The sequence below is a fragment of the Coregonus lavaretus genome, assembly GCF_964263955.1.
Source record: "Coregonus lavaretus genome assembly, chromosome: 7".
Taxonomy (NCBI): domain Eukaryota; kingdom Metazoa; phylum Chordata; class Actinopteri; order Salmoniformes; family Salmonidae; genus Coregonus; species Coregonus lavaretus.
Genome location: NC_139994.1, coordinates 29,962,904 through 29,987,071, shown reverse-complemented (window position 1 = coordinate 29,987,071; position 24,168 = coordinate 29,962,904). Strand labels below are relative to the sequence as shown.

General features: G+C 40.6%; 2 protein-coding genes across 3 annotated transcripts; one reads left to right on the top strand and one right to left on the bottom strand.

Moving 5' to 3' along the window:
- Positions 1-6,339: 6,339 nt before the first annotated feature.
- LOC311133026 (uncharacterized protein) lies at positions 6,340-10,029 on the bottom strand. The gene is made up of 6 exons (XM_084166444.1): positions 9,577-10,029; positions 9,327-9,460; positions 8,306-8,453; positions 7,962-8,210; positions 7,584-7,854; positions 6,340-7,263 (listed from the first exon to the last, which is right to left on the bottom strand). The coding sequence occupies exons 1-6, from the start codon at positions 9,960-9,962 to the stop codon at positions 7,066-7,068; spliced, it is 1,386 nt and encodes a 461-aa protein (XP_084022570.1). The 5' UTR covers positions 9,963-10,029; the 3' UTR covers positions 6,340-7,065.
- Positions 10,030-10,982: 953 nt separating this feature from the next.
- On the top strand, positions 10,983-24,121 carry LOC311132972 (adenylate kinase 2, mitochondrial-like). Of its 2 annotated transcripts, none has more exons than XM_084166375.1 (7): positions 10,983-11,190; positions 18,919-19,044; positions 19,255-19,365; positions 19,672-19,766; positions 20,125-20,197; positions 20,869-21,073; positions 23,914-24,121. In XM_084166375.1, the coding sequence occupies exons 1-7, from the start codon at positions 11,092-11,094 to the stop codon at positions 23,919-23,921; spliced, it is 717 nt and encodes a 238-aa protein (XP_084022501.1). In that variant the 5' UTR covers positions 10,983-11,091; the 3' UTR covers positions 23,922-24,121. The 2 variants fall into 2 exon arrangements, 1 of the variants encoding a protein (XP_084022501.1); XR_014613552.1 differs by having other exon boundaries at positions 11,016-11,190; positions 20,869-21,290; positions 22,705-24,121.
- The last annotated feature ends 47 nt before the right edge of the window (positions 24,122-24,168 follow it).

Below are 24,168 nucleotides of genomic sequence, written 5' to 3'. Positions count from 1 at the left end.
GTTTCAAAACTGCTAAGAATAAAGAAAACCTAGTCACATGACTCCCACTTCGCTCTTCTTCTTGTTGAATCATGATTTTAAATGTTGCATCATGAAATCCATAATTTACTCATAAATGCCCATAACATAAACACACTCTTTTCTGATATACTTTTTATAGGGATGAAAATTTAAATGGAAACATTGCACTGTTTAGTGTTCATTTTAGCTTCAGTCATTTGATCCAAAGCTCACCTGTAGTAAGATTATTTTCAATTGAGTCTGAGATTTTGAAGAGCGCTGTAGTTGGGTTGTTGGCTACAGACAGTTGTATCTGTGTGACAAAGACCTACAGGTTTATTTTAAATCTACAGTAATGAGTTTCACCCAACTTCCCTCCAGCTAGCTTGTCCCGCTGCATACAGTGGGGGAAAAAAGTATTTAGTCAGCCACCAATTGTGCAAGTTCTCCCACTTAAAAAGATGAGAGAGGCCTGTAATTTTTATCATAGGTACACGTCAACTATGACAGACAAATTCAGAATTTTTTTTCCAGAAAATCACATTGTAGGATTTTTAATGAATTTATTTGCATATTATGGTGGAAAATAAGTATTTGGTAACCTACAAACAAGCAAGATTTCTGGCTCTCACAGACCTGTAACTTCTTCTTTAAGAGGCTCCTCTGTCCTCCACTCGTTACCTGTATTAATGGCACCTGTTTGAACTTGTTATCAGTATAAAAGACACCTGTCCACAACCTCAAACAGTCACACTCCAAACTCCACTATGGCCAAGACCAAAGAGCTGTCAAAGGACACCAGAAACAAAATTGTAGACCTGCACCAGGCTGGGAAGACTGAATCTGCAATAGGTAAGCAGCTTGGTTTGAAGAAATCAACTGTGGGAGCAATTATTAGGAAATGGAAGACATACAAGACCACTGATAATCTCCCTCGATCTGGGGCTCCACGCAAGATCTCACCCCGTGGGGTCAAAATGATCACAAGAACGGTGAGCAAAAATCCCAGAACGACACGGGGGGACCTAGTGAATGACCTGCAGAGAGCGGGGACCAAAGTAACAAAGCCTACCATCAGTAACACACTACGCCGCCAGGGACTCATGTCCTGCAGTGCCAGACGTGTCCCCCTGCTTAAGCCAGTACATGTCCAGGCCCGTCTGAAGTTTGCTAGAGTGCATATGGATGATCCAGAAGAGGATTGGGAGAATGTCATATGGTCAGATGAAACCAAAATAGAACTTTTTGGTAAAAACTCAACTTGTCGTGTTTGGAGGACAAAGAATGCTGAGTTGCATCCAAAGAACACCATAGCTACTGTGAAGCATGGGGGTGGAAACATCATGCTTTGGGGCTGTTTTTCTGCAAAGGGACCAGGACGACTTATTCGTGTAAAGGAAAGAATGAATGGGGCCATGTATCGTGAGATTTTGAGTGAAAACCTCCTTCCATTAGCAAGGGCATTGAAGATGAAATGTGGCTGGGTCTTTCAACATGACAATGATCCCAAACACACCGCCCGGGCAACGAAGGAGTGACTTCGTAAGATCTCAACCCCATAGAAAATCTTTGGAGGGAGTTGAAAGTCCGTGTTGCCCAGCGACAGCCCCAAAACATCACTGCTCTAGAGGAGATCTGCATGGAGGAATGGGCCAAAATACCAGCAACAGTGTGTGAAAACCTTGTGAAGACTTACAGAAAACGTTTGACCTGTGTCATTGCCAACAAAGGGTATATAACAAAGTATTGAGAATCTTTTGTCATTGACCAAATACTTATTTTCCACCATAATTTGCAAATAAATTCATTAAAAATCCTACAATGTGATTTTCTGGAATTTTTTTTCTCATTTTGTCTGTCATAGTTGACGTGTACCTATGATGAAAATTACAGGCCTCTCTCCTCCTTTTAAGTGGGAGAACTTGCACAATTGGTGGCTGACTAAATACTTTTTTCCCCCACTGTATGTGACCAGCCAGTTTGGGACTCCTGCTCGAGACTCTCCCACTATGGGTCTATAGTACTTACAGAGAACTCCAAGTCCAATGATGGCACATGTCAGAAGGACACAGAGTCACCAGGACCACTCTGACAAGGTCACATCCACCTGCTCTGACCTTTGACCCTTCCTGAGACTCAGGGTCACTAGCTGAGGAGACAGAGGGTATGAATTATACTGACAACCTATTAGATGTTCTACTTAATTTTATTGTACGTTAGATATGAAATCATCAAAACATGTTTTAAAAAATTATGACTTGTGGAAAAAGTAACGTATTTTGAGGCTGTAGAGACAAGGATGACAAAAAAGCTACATGTAATTATGTTCTGCATGGTGTAAACTTTTTTTCTCACCCATATGTGGTTGAGATATTTTCAGTTGCCTGAAAGAAAACGTCCTAATTGTTTTGCCTAACTTGTAATTTGCACTGACTTCATCTGACCCACACAACCACGCACGCATTCACTGCACTCATGCACACACACACACACTTACCATTAGGGTCTGTAGATAGCTGGTTGCATCCAGCTTTGGAAATTGAGATTTCAGAGTATGTGGTATCATTCGCTGTGGATGCTGTTGCTGAAATGCAATCATGAAAGTCTAAGTACAAGACAATACTCCTCTCATCACATTGGCTGTTCAAGAACCAGCATTTTTAGCACTGAATTTGTTAATGTATAATAATTGGCACAGATCTCTGATAAAAGCATGAGTGCTTGAAGTCTTGTATGCAAACCAGTTAAAAATATGTTTCTCACAAACCCTTTGCATAGACATGGAAAGTAGCAATTGAAATCCCTCAAATATATTTGTGATGCTGTATTGGTATTGTTAGATGGGTAAAGATAAAGATTTTTGTTGGGGTATTAACCCTGCCGATAGGAGAAGAGTAGGATAGAGAGAGTACCGCTACCAGATACACACACACCAGCAGAAGAGACTACCTAGAGTGTAGCCTGTTTGCCAGATAGTCAGTGGAGAGAATGGTTACCTTATATTCTTCAAGAATCAATGCCTATATATCATTAATTCAAAAGACATAAAATGTATTTACCAAACCCAGATTGCCCCTTTAACATTAGATAGATATTGATGCAGATAGAGGAAGCTTTATGTTGAACATCCTGAGCATACAGCATGTCTATAAAAATATATTTTTTAGTGACATATTTTTGTTTAGAACATACCACCATCTTTTCCTTCAGTCCTTTGTTGCTTTTTGAACTTCACATCAGCGTAAACTACTCCTTCAGACATACTTACCTATTGTAAGTGTCAATCTTTCAGTGGGTCGAGATGGTTACTGATCCTAAACACTCATACCAGACCCAAAATAGACACTTCTTCTATGTAATGGGGACTGAGGGACAGAGGATGTGATTTTTTATTTTATTATTTTATGCAGTTCTGCAATGACAAGACTTCTCTTTTCTCTGTTTATAGCATTCATTCAACTAACATAGGTTAGCTATCACTATTAATTATTAAGTGGTAGGCCTATTCATATCATTGGTCATCACAGCTTCTTCTCTTATTGACATGTAGCTGAACTACAGTACCAGTCAAATGTTTAGACACACCTACTCATTCAAGGGTTTTTCTTTATTTTTACTATTTTCTACATTGTAGAATAATAGTGAATACATCAAAACTATGAACTAACACATATGGAATCATGTAGTAACCAAAAAAGTGTTAAACAAATCAAAATATATTTTATATTTTAGATTCTTCAAAGTAGCCACCCTTTGCCTTGATGACAACTTTGCACACTCTTGGCATTCTCTCAACCAGCTTCACCTGGAATGCTTTTCCAACAGTCTTGAAGGAGTTCCCACATATGCTGAGCACTTGTTGGCTGCTTTTTCTTCACTCTGCGGTCCAACTCATCCCAAACCATCTCACTTGGGTTGAGGTCAGGTGATTGTGGAGGTCAGGTCATCTGATGCAGCACTCCATCACTCTCCTTCTTGGTCAAATAGCCCTTACACAGCCTGGAGGTGTGTTGGGTCATTGTCCTGTTGAAAAACAAATGATAGTCCCACTAAGCGCAAACCAGATGGGATGGCATTATCACTGCAGAATGCTGTGGTAGCCATGCTGGTTAAGTGTACCTTGAATTCTAAATAAATCACAAACAGCGTCACCAGCAAAGGACCATCACACCTCCTCCTCCATGCTTCACAGTGGGAACCACACATGCGGAGATCATCCGTTCACCTACTCTGCGTCTCACAAAGACACAGTGGTTGGAATCAAAAAACTCAAATTTGGACTCATCATACCAAAGGACAGATTTCCACCGGTCTAATGTCCATTGCTCGTGTTTCTTGGCCCAAGCAAGTCTCTTCTTCTTATTGGTGTCCTTCAGTAGTGGTGTCTTTGCAGCAATTCAACCATGAAGGTCTGATTAACGCAGTCTCCTCTGAACAGTTGATGTTGAGATGTGTCTGTTACTTGAACTCTGTGAAGCATTTATTTGGGCTGCAATTTCTGAGGCTGGTAACTCTAATGAACTTATCCTCTGCAGCAGAGGTAACTCTGGGTCTTCCTTTCCTGTGGCGGTCCTCATGAGAGCCAGTTTCATCATAGCGCTTGATGGTTTTTGCGACTGCACTTGAAGAAACGTTCAAAGTTCTTTAAATGTTCCGTATTGACTGTCCTTCATGTCTTAAAGTAATGCTGGACTGTCGTTTCTCTTTGCTTATTTGAGCTGTTCTTGCCATAATATGGACTTGGTCTCTTACCAAATAGGGCTATCTTCTGTATACCAACCCTACCTTGTCACAACACAACTGATTGGCTCAAACGCATTAAGAAGGAAAGAAATTCCACAAATTAACTTTTAAGAAGGCACACCTGTTAATTGAAATGCATTCCAGGTGACTACATCATGAAGCTGGTTGAGAGAATGCCAAGCGTATGCAAAGCTGTCAAGGCTATTTGAAGAATCTCAAATATAAAATATATTTTGATTTGTTTAACACTTTTTTGGTTACTACATGATTCCATATGTGTTATTTCATAGTTTTGATGTCCTCACTATTATTCTACAATGTAGAAAATAGTACAAATAAAGAAAAACCCTTGAATGAGTAGGTTTGTCCAAACTTTTGACTGGTACTGTACATGAGGCATCTGATTAGTTTGATTAAAAGTATGTTTCTCTTTTTTGCTTCTAAAAACATCTTCATTTAGAGAAAGACTGTGGTTTTGATAGACGTTTGTTGGTTTTCTTGTTAGTTGGAAAATGATTATTTGAACAACCTTTAATCAGGGGTTTGCCTACAAAGACATCTGTGCCATTTATATCTAATCTGGGGCGGCAGGTAGCTTAGTGGTTAAGAGTGTTGTGCCAGTAACCGAAAGGTTGCAGGTTCTAATCCCCGAGCCGACTAGGTGAAAAATCTGTCGATGTGCCCTTGAGCAAGGCACTTAACCCTAATTGCTCCTGTAAGTCACTCTTAGTCTGCTAAATGACGTAAATGTAATCAATGCCTGTATTTAGACACAAATAACAATGTTAATAATAATACTTATTATTATTTATTTAACTTGTATGACGCTTTTCATTACAGAAAACAATCTCAAACCGTATAAAAAGCTAAACAAACAAACAACAAATGGAGATTGATAGGACATTGAATGTCTCACTTTGGCTTCGGTTGAAAGGCTGGGAGTTGAGGCAGTTTGGATTGAAAAGGCACTGTAGCTTCAGCAGAGGGCGCATCAATTGTAGAGCCAGAGAGAAACAAACAGTCTGTATGGAGGACTAAAAGTGCCACAATTAAATAAATAAATACACCATTAAATAATTACTTAAATGTGTCATTAATTAATTCAAATTTGAATTAAATACATAAATGTGTTATTAAATGTGTCATTAATTAATTCAAATACCGATTCATTTTATGTAAAATACATATATAATAATTTCACTATTTACATTTACATTTCATGGTCCTGCGTTGCAGTGATTCATGAATTACTTAAAACTGTCAAACTGACCCATCAAAAGTTGGTAGGCGGAACCTAACGCCTGATTGGTTACCCTCTGCATCAAGCCAAGACAAATCAATTCCGGATAATGGATTGATGCAGAGCTACTGAACACATTCCAATACACTGGGTGGCGCTATTCACCTCTACATTGGTTCAGTTACACGGTTAAACAGAACTTTCATTGCAACGGCTAAAAATCAAGAGAAGACTCGGTCCTGCTAGCCCCAATGTTGAGACGCTGTGTGAGGTGCAGTTTGAATTAATTAATGACACATTTAATAACACATTTATGTATTTAATTCAAATTTTAATTAATTAATGACACATTTAAGTAATTATTTAATGGTGTATTTATTTATTTAATTGTGGCACTTTTAGTCCTCCATAGGTACCAGGTACTTTTTTTCGTAATGGAAAACCAAAAAAGGCAAGGCGAGGCGAGTAGGTACCATGTAATGGAAAAGCACCATTAGATTTTGAAGAAGTGTAATATCGTTACATGGTAAGTTTAGTCTTTTCCTGGTTTCAAAGGCTGCATTACAGTAAAGTGATGTCATTTTCTGAACTTACCAGACTGTTCTAGCTGTTCTATTATTTGCCTTTTACCACTTAGTCATTATATCCACAATATGATAGTTATTTATCCGAAATCTAAATGTGGAAGATATTTTGTGAATGCACCAATTGTCAACCTTACAATATCGTTGCAATATCGACATCAAGGTGTTAGGTCAAAAATGTGATATTTGATTTTCTCCATATTGCCCAGCCCTAATGTCAATGCATACACAGTTCAGATGAATTGACACAAGTTCAGTGTCTTTGAAAACATTAACACACTGTGCAGTAGTTTACTTTTTTTTCTTCCATTTACTAAAATCAAACTGTTCTGCACCTTCAGTGCTAACAGTACAGCATTCATGTTAGTCATTCTGTGGACCATAATGAGACAGGAAGCTTCAAAGAAACAGCTTTTTTTCCTTTCTTTTAAAAGGAAAGTAAACTTTCAGTTTTTCCTTGCTTGTTCTAACACAACAAATAAAAACATGGGTTGGACATCAGTCTAAGATTCTTGATAACACTTCCACAGTCTCTACATATAGTCTAAGTGCATCAGTAACAGAAACTCCTGGAGCTGGCAAAATTGCAACCTCTTCATCTGAGAGCTCACGGGCCAGCTGAACCTCGGGGACTGACACAGTGCCTCGATGAAGGCAGTGAGGTCCGTTCCAATCGATCCCATATTCTTCAGGAACCTGAATGGATGACAAGCATAATCAGTCTTGTACTTAAAACTAGTTTGACATGTCCTTACACAAGATTGTTATTTTTGGTCACCAAGGCAGTGAGAAATTAAATGTTACTTATTCAGTTTTTTTAAATAATACAGCTTTGCATAGTATGCACTGTAGAAACTACAGCTCACAGGTTGATCTTTAAAAGCTCGGGAGATTTTAAAGAGACAATAATCTATAGTAAATGTTTCATTTAAAGTATCACATTTAGCACCATTTTTTTCTCCCATAATTCCTTTGGGGAAACAATTTTAAGAAAGTGTTTAAAGTTCATTGTTAACCTCAGTAGGATCCTCCTCAGGGCCTTGCTCTCTGTAACTTCTCCAGAGTTGCTGTGGTGACTGATTCCTTTCAGTTCTAAGACCGTGGAAGTTCCAAGCATCTCGAAAAGAGTCGAGGCTTTGCTGAACCAGTGGAAGGAAAATCCGGTGCAGAGCGAAAAGATGGACTTCATTGTCTGGATTCAGTGTCTCCTGATCTTCCAATGAAGTAAAGATCTGATAGAAGAGGTCCAGGGCATGTTCATAAACATCTCTCCACATCCTCTCTATTCTGTGTTTAGGATAAAATTGAGAAATTGTTAATTTATGACATATGCTAAAGTACATTCAACTAGTATGTTAGTTGTGTGAGCCTAGTTGCCAAACATATTTCTTTACCGCTGATTGTGGACACTTCTGCCTGTGATGTGTGAATTCCTGTCGGTACCTCTGCTTCTGATCATGAATTCTGCTACATCTGCATTCTCCCCCCCTTTGTCAGACCGTACCCTTGATGGCAGCCCATACTGCTCAACAGCGGCGATAAAGCTCTGTAAGACCGTATGAGCTCTATTATTGCCGGCCACAGTCAGGTAGACCACTAAACGACTGAATCCATCCACCCCACCGTGGACAACAAATCTCCACCTGTTGCAAACACATGAAAAAATATAACTTTATTGTATAACAATTGTAATGAAACATATAGAAAGATGCATTGTTTATCTGCTAATATCACTGACCTGATAAGCTTATGGTGGCCATCTATATGCCACAAAGAGTTTGGGCCAGGAACAAAATACTGCCGTCGCCTTAATACACGCAGCCTCAGACGTCTCATGTAGACTCCCTCTGCATTGACTCTGCGTAAAGACTCTTGCAGTCTTGAGACTGAGGGGAGGAATTTAAAATGAATAACCACACACTCACTGGCTACTTATTTTGAGGATATAGTGGTGTCATAATAAAATAAATAATGTGTGTAAAACAGTCAACTATTACAGAACCACCACAGCTTCAAAAATGTACTTTACTGTCAGATATTGTACATATACATACATACACACATATATATATATACATACATACATACACATATATATACACATATATAAAAATTATATATACATATACATATATATATATATATATATATACACACATACATATACATACATACATACATATATTTATATATATATACATACATATACATACATATATATACATACATACATATATTTATATATATATATATTTATATATATATATATACATACACACATATATATACATATATATACACATATACATATACATATATATACACACATATATAGATAGATAGATAGATAGATAGATAGATAGATAGATAGATAGATAGATAGATAGATAGATAGATAGATAGATAGATACCACATGCTCGAACAGAGATGACCTGAGATTTTTTGCCTCCTATGATATTTTGCTTTTCTATGATTATATTATACCCTTTACAGCAGGGGCACATCCGGACAGCTGAGAATATTACTGTCAGATATTGTTCCACCTCTATTAAACAGGAGGCTAAAAATCACAGGACATGTCTATCCTGATGATACAAGTCAGCCGTCCTGAAATGTGTGTTTCTCTTCACATTTCTTCTACACATTCTACATCTCAGAGGCGATGTCTTTCCATAAGCGGGCTTCCTTCACCTTTCAAAGGGGCAGAGCTCCAAATTAAAAATACATTTAAATAATGCCCATATTATTATCTACTCACTTGGAACATGCACACCTCTTGCATTCAGGTGACCACGCATTAGCTTGTAGCCGGTGTTTGGATGACTTCTGTGAATTTCACTTACAATACGGTCTAACTCCTCATCATTCACAGCTGAATAGAGATCTGTCTTTCTGTACAAACAAGAAAAACACAACATCAAGTAATGTTACCTTAAACGTCATATTCTTTCCGAGTGTATGAGAGCAGCAATTCATAAACAGAAAACTCATGAATTTAGTGTAAATACCTTAAACTGTATTGTTGCATGCGCCTCCTGATGGTCCTCTTTGACACACCGAACATCGCTGCAATTTGAACTGCGGGAACTCCACAAAGAAGTTGGTGCTCCAGAACTGCACTCGGTATGTCAAACGCCAAACGCCCCGGTCCCTGTGTGTGTTGGGCCTGAAGTGCCCTGGTACCAGAGAAGCGGTGGACAACTTCTTCTAGATTTGCAATCACTCTGTGGTCGATATCTTCGTCAGAAAGTGCGGAAATGACTCCAACAACTTCAATAAGTTCCTCTGCTTTACTAGCTACATGCTCTGGGTCAGCAGGTCCTGCTTCTACATCCTCTGCTAAGTTTAAAATGTCTCTAACCAACTCCCTGGAAAGTTCACGGAGATCCTCCATTGTCTCTATCCAGGTTGGCCTACTCTCCTTCAGACCAAAGCAATGGATCAGACTAGATTCGCGTTAGCCCCGCCCACTGACTTTGATGGGTCAGTTTGACAGTTTTAAGTAATTCATGAATCACTGCAACGCAGGATCATGAAATGTAAATGTAAATAGTGAAATAATTATATATGTATTTTACATAAAATGAATCGGTATTTGAATTAATTAATGATACATTTAATTACACATTTATGTATTTAATTCTAATTTGAATTAATTAATGACACATTTAAGTAATTATTTAATGGTGTATTTATTTATTTAATTGTGGCACTTTTAGTCCTCCATAAGTCTGACAAACAGGCCCTGAGCGCTTCGTCAGTACACGTCATCTGCTTCTCCGAGATCTTCCATAGGACCCGCTTCTCCGTAGGTACTGGTCCTCCATTGCCGAACCCACCTGGGTGATGCCACGGCTGCTGAAAAAAAGCGACCACATCTTGGCAGTGGTTAAGAACATTCCCTGAGCCTCGACTGGCATCTCTACACACAGTACATTTTTTTCATTTTTAGTCATTTAGCAGACGCTCTTATCCAGAGCGATTTACAGTTAGTGAGTACATACATTTTTCATACTGGCCCCCCGTGGGAATCGAACCCACAACCCTGGCGTTGCAAGTGCCATGCTCTACCAACTGAGCTACAGGAGGCCTGAATTATTCCCGACAGATGAAACAATAATTATAATAATAACAAAATTACTTAATTATTAAATAATAATAACAATAATAATAATAATAATAATAATAATAATTAACAATTAATATTAATATTAATAATAATAGAGGTTTCTCTAACAGTGTAACTAATAACAATGGTCATTTACATTTCTATGGTCCCTCACCAAAGAAGATCCATAATTGCATATGCAAAAACCGGATGTTATAAAAAGAAATTGGCTTACTATTTCAGCAAATCAGCTTGTCGGACACTTGACTGAACCAACTAATGACCAATGAGAGGGAAGTATTTTCTAATAAGGGGCGGGCTTTAATCCTACACAGACAGAAAGAAGTCGGTGACACTTCCTTTCTTGGTCGAGTTGGCAGAAAATAAAAGTGGCAAAAGGACGATTAAAGTGAACATGGCCCCCAGTACGCAACTGAATGAAGCAGTGTCCGACGTAAAAAAGGGAATTCGGGCAATCCTTCTCGGACCCCCTGGTGCTGGGAAAGGAACTCAGGTGAGTGAGATATGCTAGCTTGCTAAGAAAGTGCAGGAATGGGAAACCGCATGGCTGACACTGCCACCTAACTGTATAACGTTACACCCTGTCCTGAAGTTCATTCTGAATTGGCTTGCATAGATGGCTATCTCTGCTAGCTTTCCCAAGTTTCGTGTAATTAATTGGGTTTATAGATCAGACGAAGAAGGAAGTATAATAAAAGTTGTTGCTAGCTAGCCTAGCTAACTGGTGATGGGCGTTTGTTAAGTTGAATGTAGTTATTTCCCTTCGGACAATCTGGTGCTGGCCAGTTTGAATGTGAACTTTGCAACACCTTGGCACACAGTCAATGTGGTAATCGTCTCTGGATTCGCATGCCACCATATTGTGTGAAGGGACCTTTGAACTATAACTTTCAATGTCCCATTAGGTGACTGTATGCTAATCATACTCTCCAGCTGGCCAGAGCCAACTACTTTCACTTGATCTAACCAGGTTCAATGAACGTGTAGACTCTCTTGACTTCCCTGTCAATAAGCTCAATGTAATTATTATTTAACATCTGTGAGTCTCTGGTCCAGGTGAATAACTGGTTGTGAAGGGTTTTGTTAGAGGTATGTGTGTCAGGTGTGTTTAAGATGGAACAAAAGCTGGCACACCTGCAGCTTCCCAGGACCGGAGTTGGGGATTTCTGTACTTCCTTGTGTTAAGTTGCGTTAATTCAAATCTGGTATAGGAACAAAAAGAGGTCAATACACGTCTTCTAAAATAGACTAGTATTTTAATTAATGCAAAACACTTCAATGGTAAATATGATGTTCGTATATACGGGTCCACTGAAACACCACGCAGGGCAGTCAGAGAACTGAGCCATTGTTATAAGTTCTTCTTTAAATACTCTGACAGAGATAGTTCCCGCTCCCTGCTGGCCTATCAGAGTAGAGACTGAGCGTGGTTTAGACTTACTCAGCCTATCGTTGGTGCACAGGCTGGTCCCAGCCCCTTGGCGCTTCACTGTTGCCAGGCATTAGTTGTTATCTCCACAACTTGTCTCGAGTCAGCAACCTCAGACATCTTTGTAGCAGAACACATGTCCTTGAGCGGTTTAACAAAGAGGCAGTGTGTGTGTATGTGAGACACAAGTCTTATCTCATCCTACCCCCTAACAGTTCCCCACATTAATCACAGCTTGTTATATTAAACAATCTATATCAGTACAGTACAAACCTATTATGTTTAATCATTAATGTATTCTTTCTAAGCTAAGCATCACATCTAGTTATAAGAAAATAGATCCCCACAATCCCCCTTTTCACACCCACTGGGTGTGAACCCAAAATAAGAAAACACAGGGTGTCACTCATTAAAATACAATACAAACAAAAAGAATCACACTTTTATTAATAGGCAATAATGATAATAAAAAATTAAAACCCTAAGTCCTTCCATCTACACCAACTTGTACTAGGTTGGCTACCAGCCACCCAGGAACTTCAAACCTTCACATAAGGAAAGACAAACATTCACAATGGTTAACTTGATTAATAAAGCATAAAACATAAACAGGGAAGTAAACTTTGGCCCCCTTTAGACACCCACTAGGGTGTCACTCCACCACCTCACCAATAGCAAACCAAGGGTCATCCTTTGTCAACCCCAGTTTCTTCCGAAAGCTAGACTCAGTGTCTGCATCCCCTTCTTGAGCCCCTAGGAGGGGCATCATACCAGCCGCATGCACGACATCTGTAACAGACTTTCTCAAACAAGGAATTACACAGGCAGCACAGCACATTAATATTAGAAACACAACTACTAGGGTCAGAAATCCAGTAACCACCAATGATGCGAACTTACCAAACCACTCCCCCAACCAGGAGAACAGTCCTTTTCCCTCCATTCCAGCCATGCTCTTCATTTCAGCTGATAGTTTATCTAAACCAGCTAGGGCTTTAGAGACACTCCCGTCAGGACTGGTATTGTTAGGGATAAACTTACAACAATGGCTTACCATTCAATAGACACCACCCCTTTCTGCCTGATCTAGAGCCAACCTCTTTTTACTAAGTCATAAGAGTGAGATGGCAGATAATTGTTCAAAAGATCCCTTCTGTTGCATCCCTAGTCCAGCCAATAAATCGTTGTTGGTCGTAATAGATATAATTAATCCAATTCACAATTTTGTTTATTGTCACCCACCAAAAGAACGTGGTAGTAAACCCTTCCCCTAATTGTTTCATAGCTCGGTATCCATCCGATACCCCCCTTGGTATCCCAATCACATCCATCTAAATAGGGCTAATCTCCTTCTTGTTAAAACTCCTCCTACATCTGTTTAATCCTTGGTTCCTGGTGACTAATTCTAACTAGCTGAACCAGTAGAACCAGGGCGTATGTATCTAGCCACCCCTTTGGAATTCTCTGCCTTACACTTCCCTTACTGGCACACGCCCACCACACATCGGTTACAGGGGCTGTAAGGTTTAGAATTCTCTCCTGTGCTTCCGAACTTAAGTCTGTCACATTACTACTATCTCCAATTGGTGATGTCTTTATTTCTCTTTACCCCCTTTCTGGATGTTCAGTCCCACCCGGTCTCATATCCCCATCCCCAAGTGTGTTTAAACACTTGAGTCTAGGAACAATCCGCCGTGGGGGCCGAACACGAATATAATGGGATTTTATAATCCCAAACTACTTATTGACATGTACCCCACCCGTTGGCTACGTCCCTAACCCTTATTTTGAATCTGACAGTCTGCCCTTCTCTGACTCCCATTTTGTAGGCCACTCGTCCCAAATAGCCAGGCCCCACTTGATTTGGTAGCTCACTGCCTAACTTCACTACTGCTCCCCCTCGCCCTGGGCAACATTCCAATGAGATAAGCTAATTCTCTTTCTCCTGGTGATACATTTTGTTAACCTTCAATTACCATCAGTAATCTAAAGATGTTAGTACACACAAAACATGATACAGATATCCCCAGTCCTAACCCATCAATAATTGTTTGTATCAATCTAATTCCTCATAACTAATCCATAAAACCACTCAAAATTCCTTGAGTATACAATTATTATTTAATTGATTACCCTAAATCTGCTACATGTGATCTCATCTCAAATGATCCATTATCAATTATTTGATCAACCCCCTAGGAAAATCTGTCTCCCCTTCTATTGTTCCTGTCCCCCCTGTAAATGTCATTTCATTTTTTAGCCAATACAATCACGGTTACATCAAATGTTCCCTCCTTTGGCCATTTAGTTACTATCTTTCTGGTCCTTTTTCTCATTTGTTAGAGATATTACCAATATCTTCACTATTTTCTGGGAACCTTCTCTTCATGATTGCTACTGGTGATCCTGCCATCTCTACTTCTGGTGTGGTCTAATGTCTATATTAGGGTGTAAGGTAAATTATTCCTGTTGTCTTTTTCAGCTAAACGTTTTATATCCCTCAGTTAATGGTATTTTCTCCCTAATATATCTTCATACTCTGCTTCTTTCCCTAAATGAGATGTAATCCCTTGCCTTTCCTCTACTATCCTTCTATCATTACTGGATCAATGATAATAACTGTAATAACTATTAATAATAATTGTAATAACTATTTCACATTAAATTGTGCCCTTTTCTGATAATGTTATAATTGTAGCCTATTGCATTACTTTAGTTTAAAATATAAGTTTGTTTATTTAACAAATCTAGAACCCACTATAGGTTAGTTAAATAAAGGTAAAATAAATAAACACTGTGCAATAATAGTGTTTAACACGTTTTCTGAATGACTACCTCATCTCTGTACCCCACACATACAATTATCTGTAAGGTCCCTCAGTCGCGCAGTGAATTTCAAAAACAGATTCAACCACAAAGACCAGGGAGGTTTTCCAATGCATTGCAAAGATGGGCACCTATTGGTAGATGGGTAACAATTTACAATAAAAGCTGACATTGAATATCCCTTTTGAGCATGGTGAAGTTATTAATTACACTTTGGATGGATGTATCAATACACCGAGTCACTACAAAGATACAGGCGTCCTTCCTAACTCAGTTTCTGGAAAGGAAGGAACGCTCAGGGATTTCCCCATGAGGCCAATGGTGACTTTAAACAGTTAGAGTTTAATGGCTATGATAGGAGAAAACCGAGGATGGATCAACAACATTGTAGTTACTCCATAATACTAACCTAATTGACAATGACAAGAAGGAAGCCTGTACATAATAAAACATTCCAAAACATGCATCCTGTTTGCAACAAGGCACTAAAGCAGGGGTGTCAAACGTACGGCCCGCGGGCCGGATCAGGCCCGCAAACGGGTTTAATCCGGCCCGCGAGATGATAAAAAAAAATATATATATTTTTATTTTTTAAGTATAAAAATGCGCTGCAATTTTTCAATAAAATAAACTGCTGTTCCAATTGCGTCCACTGGATGGCGCAATAGCAATTGTGTTAAGCAAGCAAACTGTTTATACCGGGGCAGAGCAAGTAGGTCAAGCACGAGCAGCCAATGAGCTACTTTGTTTTGCCCGCGATATTTATTACGGCTTCTACTTTTAACATTATGTGCTTTGGCACCCTCATTGCCCCAATATGTCTCTGTCAAAAAAGAGAAAAGTGGACGCAGAGTGCAGAGTGTTCCAAGAAAAATGGTAATCCTATTTAATCACGGAATTGAATGGGAAAGCTGTATGTTTGGTGTGTTCAGAACATGTTGCAGTGCTGAAAGAATATAACCTTCGTCGCCACTATGTGAGTCTTCATGCCAACAAATATGACAACTTTCAAGGACAGCGGAGATGAGAGAAGGTGAATGAACTGTTGGCGGGTCTGAAGAAACAGCAGTCTGTGTTTACTCACAGCCGAGACATCAGTGACGCTGCAGTGAAAGCTAGCTACCTCATTGCTAATGAAATCGCAGTGGCTTCAAAACCATTTAGTGAGGGTGAATTTGTAAAAACATGCATGATGAAGGCAGCGGAGATTGTGTGCCCTGAAAAGCGGCAGGCTTTTGCAAATATCAGCCTGACAAGAAACACAGTTGCAGACAGGATTTCCGATCTCTCAGTGGATTTGGACAGCCAGTTGAAGCAAAAAGTAAAGTCATTTATTGCGTTTTCGGTTGCAATTGATGAAAGCACGGACATTACAGATGTTGCACAACTGGCCATTTTTTCATCCGCGGAGTTGATGACACATTGACCGTCACCGAGGAGTTCGTGGAGTTGGTGCCGATGACAGATACAACGACAGCAGCTGATATATTTACCGCACTCGTCGGCGCGCTGGACAGGGTCGGAGTGGACTGGTCCCGCGCTGTCAGCCTGGCTACAGATGGTGCGCCCTCAATGATCGGGAAAAAAGCAGGCGTTGTGACAAAGTTCAGAGAGAAAGTGCAATCTGCAAATGGAGGACGTGATTTTTTTGACTTTTCACTGTATTTTGCACCAGGAGGCTTTGTGTTGCAAGTCATTAAAGATGGATAACGTCATGAAGGTGGTCATCCAAACTGTTAATTTCATCCGATCCAGAAGCCTGAATCACCGTCAGTTTGACAGCCTTCTCAGAGAGAAAGACCACATCTATGGCCTGCCATACCACACTGAGGTAAGATGGTTAAGCCGAGGTGCTGTGCTGAGGCGTTTCTTTGATTTACGAGAAGAAATTGAACAGTTCATGGAAGAAAAGGGCAAACCAGTGTTAGAATTTCATTCCGCAGAATGGATGCCGGACCTTGCATTTATGGTGGATGTTACAGAGCACCTGAATAACTTGAACAAACAGCTGCAAGGGCGCAACAAAGTTGTCACGCAGTATTATGACAGCATACGTTCTTTCAAGTTGAAGCTGTCATTGTGGGAGACGCAACTTGCCGGTGGTGATGCAGCTCACTTCCCCTGTCTGAAAAATGTGTGCGCGACCCAACATGTGGCAGACATGAAGCGGTTCAAAGATAAAATAACGGGACTGTTACGGGAGTTTGAGCAACGCTTTCAGATGTATGTTTATGTTGATGTGCTATTGTTTTTAATTGTTTTCATTTTATTTGTATATTTAACCTATTCTTGACTCTGTGGTTCTTGCACTTGTTTGGGGAACAGGATTTCATTATTTTATCTACATTTCTGCCTGAGAAATGACACCCTGATATAGTTCTGTGATCTGTGAAACAGTTATGTTAATCACTGAGGCATTGTGTGTTTGTGTGTTCTTTTTCTTTAGAATTTTCAAATAAACTTGACGTGTTTTATGATTAATAGTGATGTTGTGCTTGTACTATTTTGGACACACTGTCCTCAGGCTCCAGCTTTATGTTGTATGTTGATCGTATTAAAACAAAGAAAACAATCTGAAGTTGTTGTTTTTAAGTTATATATACCATGATTTTTCCGGTCCGGCCCACTTGGGAATAGATTTTCCTCCATGTGGCCCCTGAGCTAAAATGAGTTTGACACCCCTGCACTAAAGTAATACTGCAAAAAAATGTGGCAAAGCAATTAACTTTTTGTCCTGATTACAAAGTGTTATGTTTGGGGCAAATCCAATACAACACATTACTGAGTACCACTCTCCATATTTTCAAGCATAGTGGTGGCTGCATCATGTTATGGGTATGCTTGTAATAGTTTAGGTCTGGGGAGTTTTTCAGGATAAAAAAAAATAAACTGAATGGAGCTAAGCACAGGCAAAATCCTAGAGGAAAACATGGTTGTATGCTTTCCACCAGACACTGGGAGATTAATTCACATTTCCTAAAACAAGGCCAAATCTACACTGGAGTTGCTTACCAAGAAGACAGTGAATGTTCCTGAGTGGCTGAGTTACAGTTTTGACTTAAATCTGCTTGAAAATCTATGGCAAGACTTGACAATGGTTGTCTAGCGATGATCAACAACCTATTTGACAGAGCTTGAAGAATTTTGAAAAGAATAATGGGCAAATATTGTACAATCCAGGTGTGCAAAGCTCTTAGACTTAACCAGAAAGACTCACAGCTGTAATCGCTGCCAAAGGGATTTTCTAACATGTATTGAATCTGAGGTGTGAATCCTTAGGTAAATTAGATATTTATGTATTTCCTTTACAATACATTTGCTAAAATTTCTAAACATGTTTTCACGTTGTCATTATGGGGTATTGTGTGTAGATGGGTGTGAGAATTTTTTATTTATTTAATCAATTTTGAATTCAGGCTGTAACACAACAAAATGTGGAATAAGCACTGTACTTGTGGTCTGGCTTGGAAGATCCCAAGTATTTAGTTAGTCACCTGAGGGTTTGGTCTTTGTCTCTCAGTTGTGGAGCAACTTGAACATCACTCTGTTGAAATGTAAAAACCAAATGGCAACATGATTGTGTCCTTGAAACAACTGTACTGCATGTGCTATGGCGTTAATTATTCAACCCACCTTTTGCTTTTCCAGAAGTGTCCCGCGCCCTCCCCACACACACATCTAGACATTAGTCTCATATCATGGGTGGGCTATGTTGCAGCTGTAGCTGGAGGGATGTTTCAATCGACGACAGCCAGCCATTTAAGATTCAGCACGACTTTAATGCCTTGAAGGGCTCCCACCTGTTGTAATAGTTTGACAGGTTGGGGGGTGGAAATGCTTTGCCTTACTCTTCTCTTTCAGAGTTGTCAAGTTACGATTTTGAAACATGAGACATGTCTACATAAATGCTACCCTTGTTGCCTTTGTAACATTAGGCCTAATGCCAATACTCACCCTCCCTCCCAGGCTCCTCGGTTGGCAGAGCAGTACTGCGTGTGTCATCTGGCCACTGGGGACATGCTGAGGGCCATGGTGGCGTCTGGCTCTGAACTCGGCAAGAGGCTCAAGGAGACCATGGATACCGGGAAACTGGTAAGAGGTGTAGTGTGTGTGTGTTCATATGTTAGTTCTGAACATGTCTCTGCTCATTTAATAGGAATGAATCTGTTTTGTGTCACTGGTGCTGTAGTTTAGTGGTAATCTGAGACCGGTTTACTTGGACCTCTGTCCCAATTGTGTGTGCTCATGCCTTTTGTCTCACTGCTCATCACTGTCAACTTACTCCTGTCAAATTACTCATAGGTCAGTGACGAGATGGTGGTAGAACTCATAGAAAAGAACCTGGACACGCCTCCCTGTAAGAAGGGGTTCCTATTGGACGGATTCCCCCGCACAGTGAAACAAGCAGAGATGGTGAGGATTGGTTGGCACCTGACTCCATTTTGCTGTCAATCCCCAGAGCAAAAGTTTGTATTTTGCTGTTAATCAAGCATATGCAGTGATGTAGTGGTAAAAAAATAGGTGGGTAAACTGATTGCCGGTCGCGGTGAAAAAAGTAATGCTTCCTACACGTTCAATGCATTTTTCTGCAAAAGGTGGGTAAACTGTCGCGCAAAATGAAAAAGATGCGTAAACTGCGTTTACCCACCACTACACCACTGTGCATATGAACCTGTTTCCTCCCTGCTCCTATGTTTCATGAGTCCCTCTGTCTCCTAGCTGGATAACTTGCTGGAGAAGCGCACAGAGAAGCTAGACTCTGTAATTGAGTTCTCCGTCGATGACTCCCTACTGGTGCGGAGGATCTGTGGCAGGTAGGACCAAATATTGTATAGGCTGAGAAGAGCGGGGGAGTCGTGCTGCAGTGACCTGTGGTGTGATCTAGTTATTATAGACCATTTGTTGGAGAAATTGTTATGAAGCAGAGCAATACCTCCCTCATCCACAACAAACAATGCTCTGTATTGTGTATTGAGGACACGGCTTCATACAGAGGAAATGATGTACCTGTAGTCCATTCCAAATGTTTACATCAGCATGTCTAAAGGGGTTCTTTGTGTGGCCATTATGGGATGTGGTGTAAGCCTTTTGAAGTGGGCCAAGGGCAGTGTGGTGGCTTTGATGGAGGACGGGAGTGTTGTGGCCAACTAACCTTCTCCTCTCCCCCCTCAGACTAATTCACCAGCCTAGCGGTCGCTCCTACCACGAGGAGTTCAACCCACCCAAAGAGCCCATGAAGGATGACGTAAGTACCTTGTCGCGGACATCCCCCTCGCGAGTCCCTACTTCTATTATAGAACCCAGAGGCAGCTAGTTGTATAATCCGCTAATCACAGGTTTTCAAATGTGTTTCTGGGTCAATTTGCACTTCAAAAAGTGTGTGTGTGCTCAGAAAGTGTTTGTGGGCAAATATACACTTTAACAAGTGTGTTCTTATAGGTGTGTGTAATATGAAGAACGCAGTGGCTCATTTGTAAACAGTCTTTCACAAGTGTTGTGACACACAATCCCTTGGCTAGGAGTTGCTCCGTGCTAGTGGCTTTGAGCTCTTGTTTCAGATGCTCAGCACAGAGATGGCTTTCAACACACAAACAAAAGGAGTTGTAATGTGTGTGGTACCTAGAGATGCTTGGAAAGCTATTTGACACAGCTCAAGGCCTTCACAAGCCCTTCTGTGTTCATCATAGATCCGAAAGGACTGGATAGGAGGTCATTAATATGGTAGAAGATGCACTTGGCCAACTGGAGGGCTAGTGGGAGCCATCACCATATTGCCTAAACCTATCAAACGTTTATAGAACTGTGAACTCTGAAGGTGTAGGGAGGAAGGGGGGAAAAAAGAACAGGAGAGAAACCAAAATGGCACTTTTCAGTCATATGAACCCTAATGTCTTCTCTCTCTCTGTCCCCCATCAGGTGACAGGGGAGCCACTGATGCGCCGCAGCGACGACAACGCGTCGACGCTGCGCTCGCGGCTGGAGGCCTACCACCGGCAGACGATGCCCCTAGTCAAGTACTACAGCGCCCGCGGCCTGCACAAGGCCATTGACGCCGCCCAGTCCCCCGACGTCGTCTTCGCCTCCATCCTCGCCGCCTTTTCTTCGGCCACAGCCGCCACCCGTAAAGACCTGGTGCTCTTCGTCTAAGCTCCCTACCATTTCTGCTCTTCAGTCTCTCCTTCACTCTCAGGACTCTGGTCCGTGCTCCTTTCGTCTCGCTTTCCAACTCTCCTCCCCCTCTTCGTCTCTGCAGTGGGGAAAAAAGTATTTAGTCAGCCACCAATTGTGCAAGTTCTCCCACTTAAAAAGATGAGAGAGGCCTGTAATTTTCATCATAGGTACACGTCAACTATGACAGACAAAATGAGAAAAAGAATTCCAGAAAATCACATTGTAGGATTTTTAATGAATTTATTTGCAAATTATGGTGGAAAATAAGTATTTGGTCAATAACAAAGGTTTCTCAATACTTTGTTATATACCCTTTGTTGGCAATGACACAGGTCAAACGTTTTCTGTAAGTCTTCACAAGGTTTTCACACACTGTTGCTGGTATTTTGGCCCATTCCTCCATGCAGATCTCCTCTAGAGCAGTGATGTTTTGGGGCTGTCGCTGGGAAACACGGACTTTCAACTCCCTCCAAAGATTTTCTATGGGGTTGAGATCTGGAGACTGGCTAGGCCACTCCAGGACCTTGAAATGCTTCTTACGAAGCCACTCCTTCGTTGCCCGGGCGGTGTGTTTGGGATCATTGTGATGCTGAAAGACCCAGCCACGTTTCATCTTCAATACCCTTGCTAATGGAAGGAGGTTTTCACTCAAAATCTCACGATACATGGCCCCATTAATTCTTTCCTTTACACGGATCAGTCGTCCTGGTCCCTTTGCAGAAAAACAGCCCCAAAGCATGATGTTTCCACCCCCATGCTTCACAGTAGGTATGGTGTTCTTTGGATGCAACTCAGCATTCTTTGTCCTCCAAACACGACGAGTTGAGTTTTTACCAAAAAGTTCTATTTTGGTTTCATCTGACCATATGACATTCTCCCAATCCTCTTCTGGATCATCCAAATGCACTCTAGCAAACTTCAGACGGGCCTGGACATGTACTGGCTTAAGCAGGGGGACACGTCTGGCACTGCAGGATTTGAGTCCCTGGCGGTGTAGTGTGTTACTGATGGTAGGCTTTGTTACTTTGGTCCCAGCTCTCTGCAGGTCATTCACTAGGTCCCCCCGTGTGGTTCTGGGATTTTTGCTCACCGTTCTTGTGATCATTTTGACCCCACGGGGTGAGATCTTGCGTGGAGCCCCAGATCGAGGGAGATTATCAGTGGTCTTGTATGTCTTCCATTTCCTAATAATTGCTCCCAAAGTTGATTTCTTCAAACCAAGCTGCTTACCTATTGCAGATTCAGTCTTCCCAGCCTGGTGCAGGTCTACAATTTTGTTTCTGGTGTCCTTTGACAGCTCTTTGGTCTTGGCCATAGTGGAGTTTGGAGTGTGACTGTTTGAGGTTGTGGACAGGTGTCTTTTATACTGATAACAAGTTCAAACAGGTGCCATTAATACAGGTAACGAGTGGAGGACAGAGGAGCCTCTTAAAGAAGAAGATACAGGTCTGTGAGAGCCAGAAATATTGCTTGTTTGTAGGTGACCAAATACTTATTTTCCACCATAATTTGCAAATAAATTCATTAAAAATCCTACAATGTGATTTTCTGGATTTTCTTTTCTCAATTTGTCTGTCATAGTTGACGTGTACCTATGATGAAAATTACAGGCCTCTCTCATCTTTTTAAGTGGGAGAACTTGCACAATTGGTGGCTGACTAAATACTTTTTTCCCCACTGTACTTGTACTTGAATGCTCTCCACTGCTGGGACTTCTCCTGGAAACTACAGAGAATAGCTGGTTATAATGGCGTGTATAAGATAATTGTAATGTCCCCTTGGGTCTGGTATACATATCAGTGGTAATGTAGCTTAATTGATGGTCCCTTGGATTAAATTGAGCAAGCAGAAGGGAATGGGGATTTGATTAAGAATGTCTTTAATGTAATGTGTCCTCATTAGTTTGAAAAAGGAACGACTGGATAGATAATGTTAATGTCGTAGAATGTCAAAGTCTACTCAGAAATTCATTATGAGTCTACTGACTCTTGTACTTTGACACGTTGTGTGCTTTGATGTTCTTTGGTTAGAGAGTGAAAGCATGCCTTTTTTCTAGAGCATAGCCACAAACAAAAAGTACCTGTCATACCAATGTATATTTAGTTCCTCTTAACCAACAACACTATTTTATGTTCCTATTGAGACGATTTCCATCCCACTCTATGAATAGGCTACCTGTTCACTCCTTTGTCCTTTCCGCTTCCCTTTCTAGATTTTTGTCCCCTCTCCCTCACTTTAGTCAACTGTGACCTCTGCATTTGGTTGAAACATCTGCATGCCGACTGTGATTTGTCTCTATGATGTTCTCAGTGTAGTCAGAAAACCATAGCAGTTGTATTGTGTAAAGCTATATTGGCCAGTAGGGTTGCTGTGGGAATTTTCCTAGCTTGACTAGATAATGTTAAGAATCAAAACAATGACTATTAAATGTTGCTTTAGTTCCTGTAGGCAAGTTTGCTACTGGCAAATCATTGTTAATGTGCTGCTAAGTCACGGTGTAGTGCAGTGTTAAGTTAATTTAAACTTATGTAAAGCCTGACGGCTGACTCTTTTGATTGTTAATGCACTACGTTTTAGAAATGGATGCTGGAAGCCTAATTGCACTAGATGGACAGGATTGTTAAGTAGAACAATACACAAGGACCTGTCAATGTCCAATGGAGCAACTTGTCTGTACATGTTCTGCCTCTTGCAGCTTTGAATGACCCAAAACTCAGTATTTTGTTAGAATTTTTGTGCGCTTGTCTCATATGTTTAAATTCACCCAATACTTTTTTTTTTTTTTTTCAGCTGTCTGAATCCCTGCTTCTCCAATCCTGGCAATGGAAACAAGGGAGGGAGGGGAAGGAGGAAATGTTGTACTTAATTTTGAAATGTTTCTGGAGGATGAGCACGCATAATGCAGTGCATTCTACCAGGAATAAGTGGAGCCATCTTGAAATTGACTTTGATTGTTACCCTTCTAATAAAAAAAGAAGCTTTTCTACAATCACGACAACATTTTGTAGCCTCCCTTTGTGCTGCATATTACTTATATAATATTGC

What these genes read in the sequence shown, in the direction of transcription:
- LOC311133026 (XM_084166444.1), bottom strand. Translation starts at nt 9,962, where the DNA reads ATGGAGGATCTCCGTGAACTTTCCAGGGAGTTGGTTAGAGACATTTTA. An exon ending in GGCCACCATAAGCTTATCAG is followed by an intron (nt 8,211 to 8,305) that starts GTCAGTGATATT and finishes TGTTTGCAACAG; the next exon opens with GTGGAGATTTGTTGTCCACG. An exon ending in CTGAGGAGGATCCTACTGAG is followed by an intron (nt 7,264 to 7,583) that starts GTTAACAATGAA and finishes TCATCCATTCAG; the next exon opens with GTTCCTGAAGAATATGGGAT.
- LOC311132972 (XM_084166375.1), top strand. Translation starts at nt 11,092, where the DNA reads ATGGCCCCCAGTACGCAACTGAATGAAGCAGTGTCCGACGTAAAAAAG. An exon ending in CCATGGATACCGGGAAACTG is followed by an intron (nt 19,045 to 19,254) that starts GTAAGAGGTGTA and finishes AATTACTCATAG; the next exon opens with GTCAGTGACGAGATGGTGGT. An exon ending in CAGTGAAACAAGCAGAGATG is followed by an intron (nt 19,366 to 19,671) that starts GTGAGGATTGGT and finishes TCTGTCTCCTAG; the next exon opens with CTGGATAACTTGCTGGAGAA.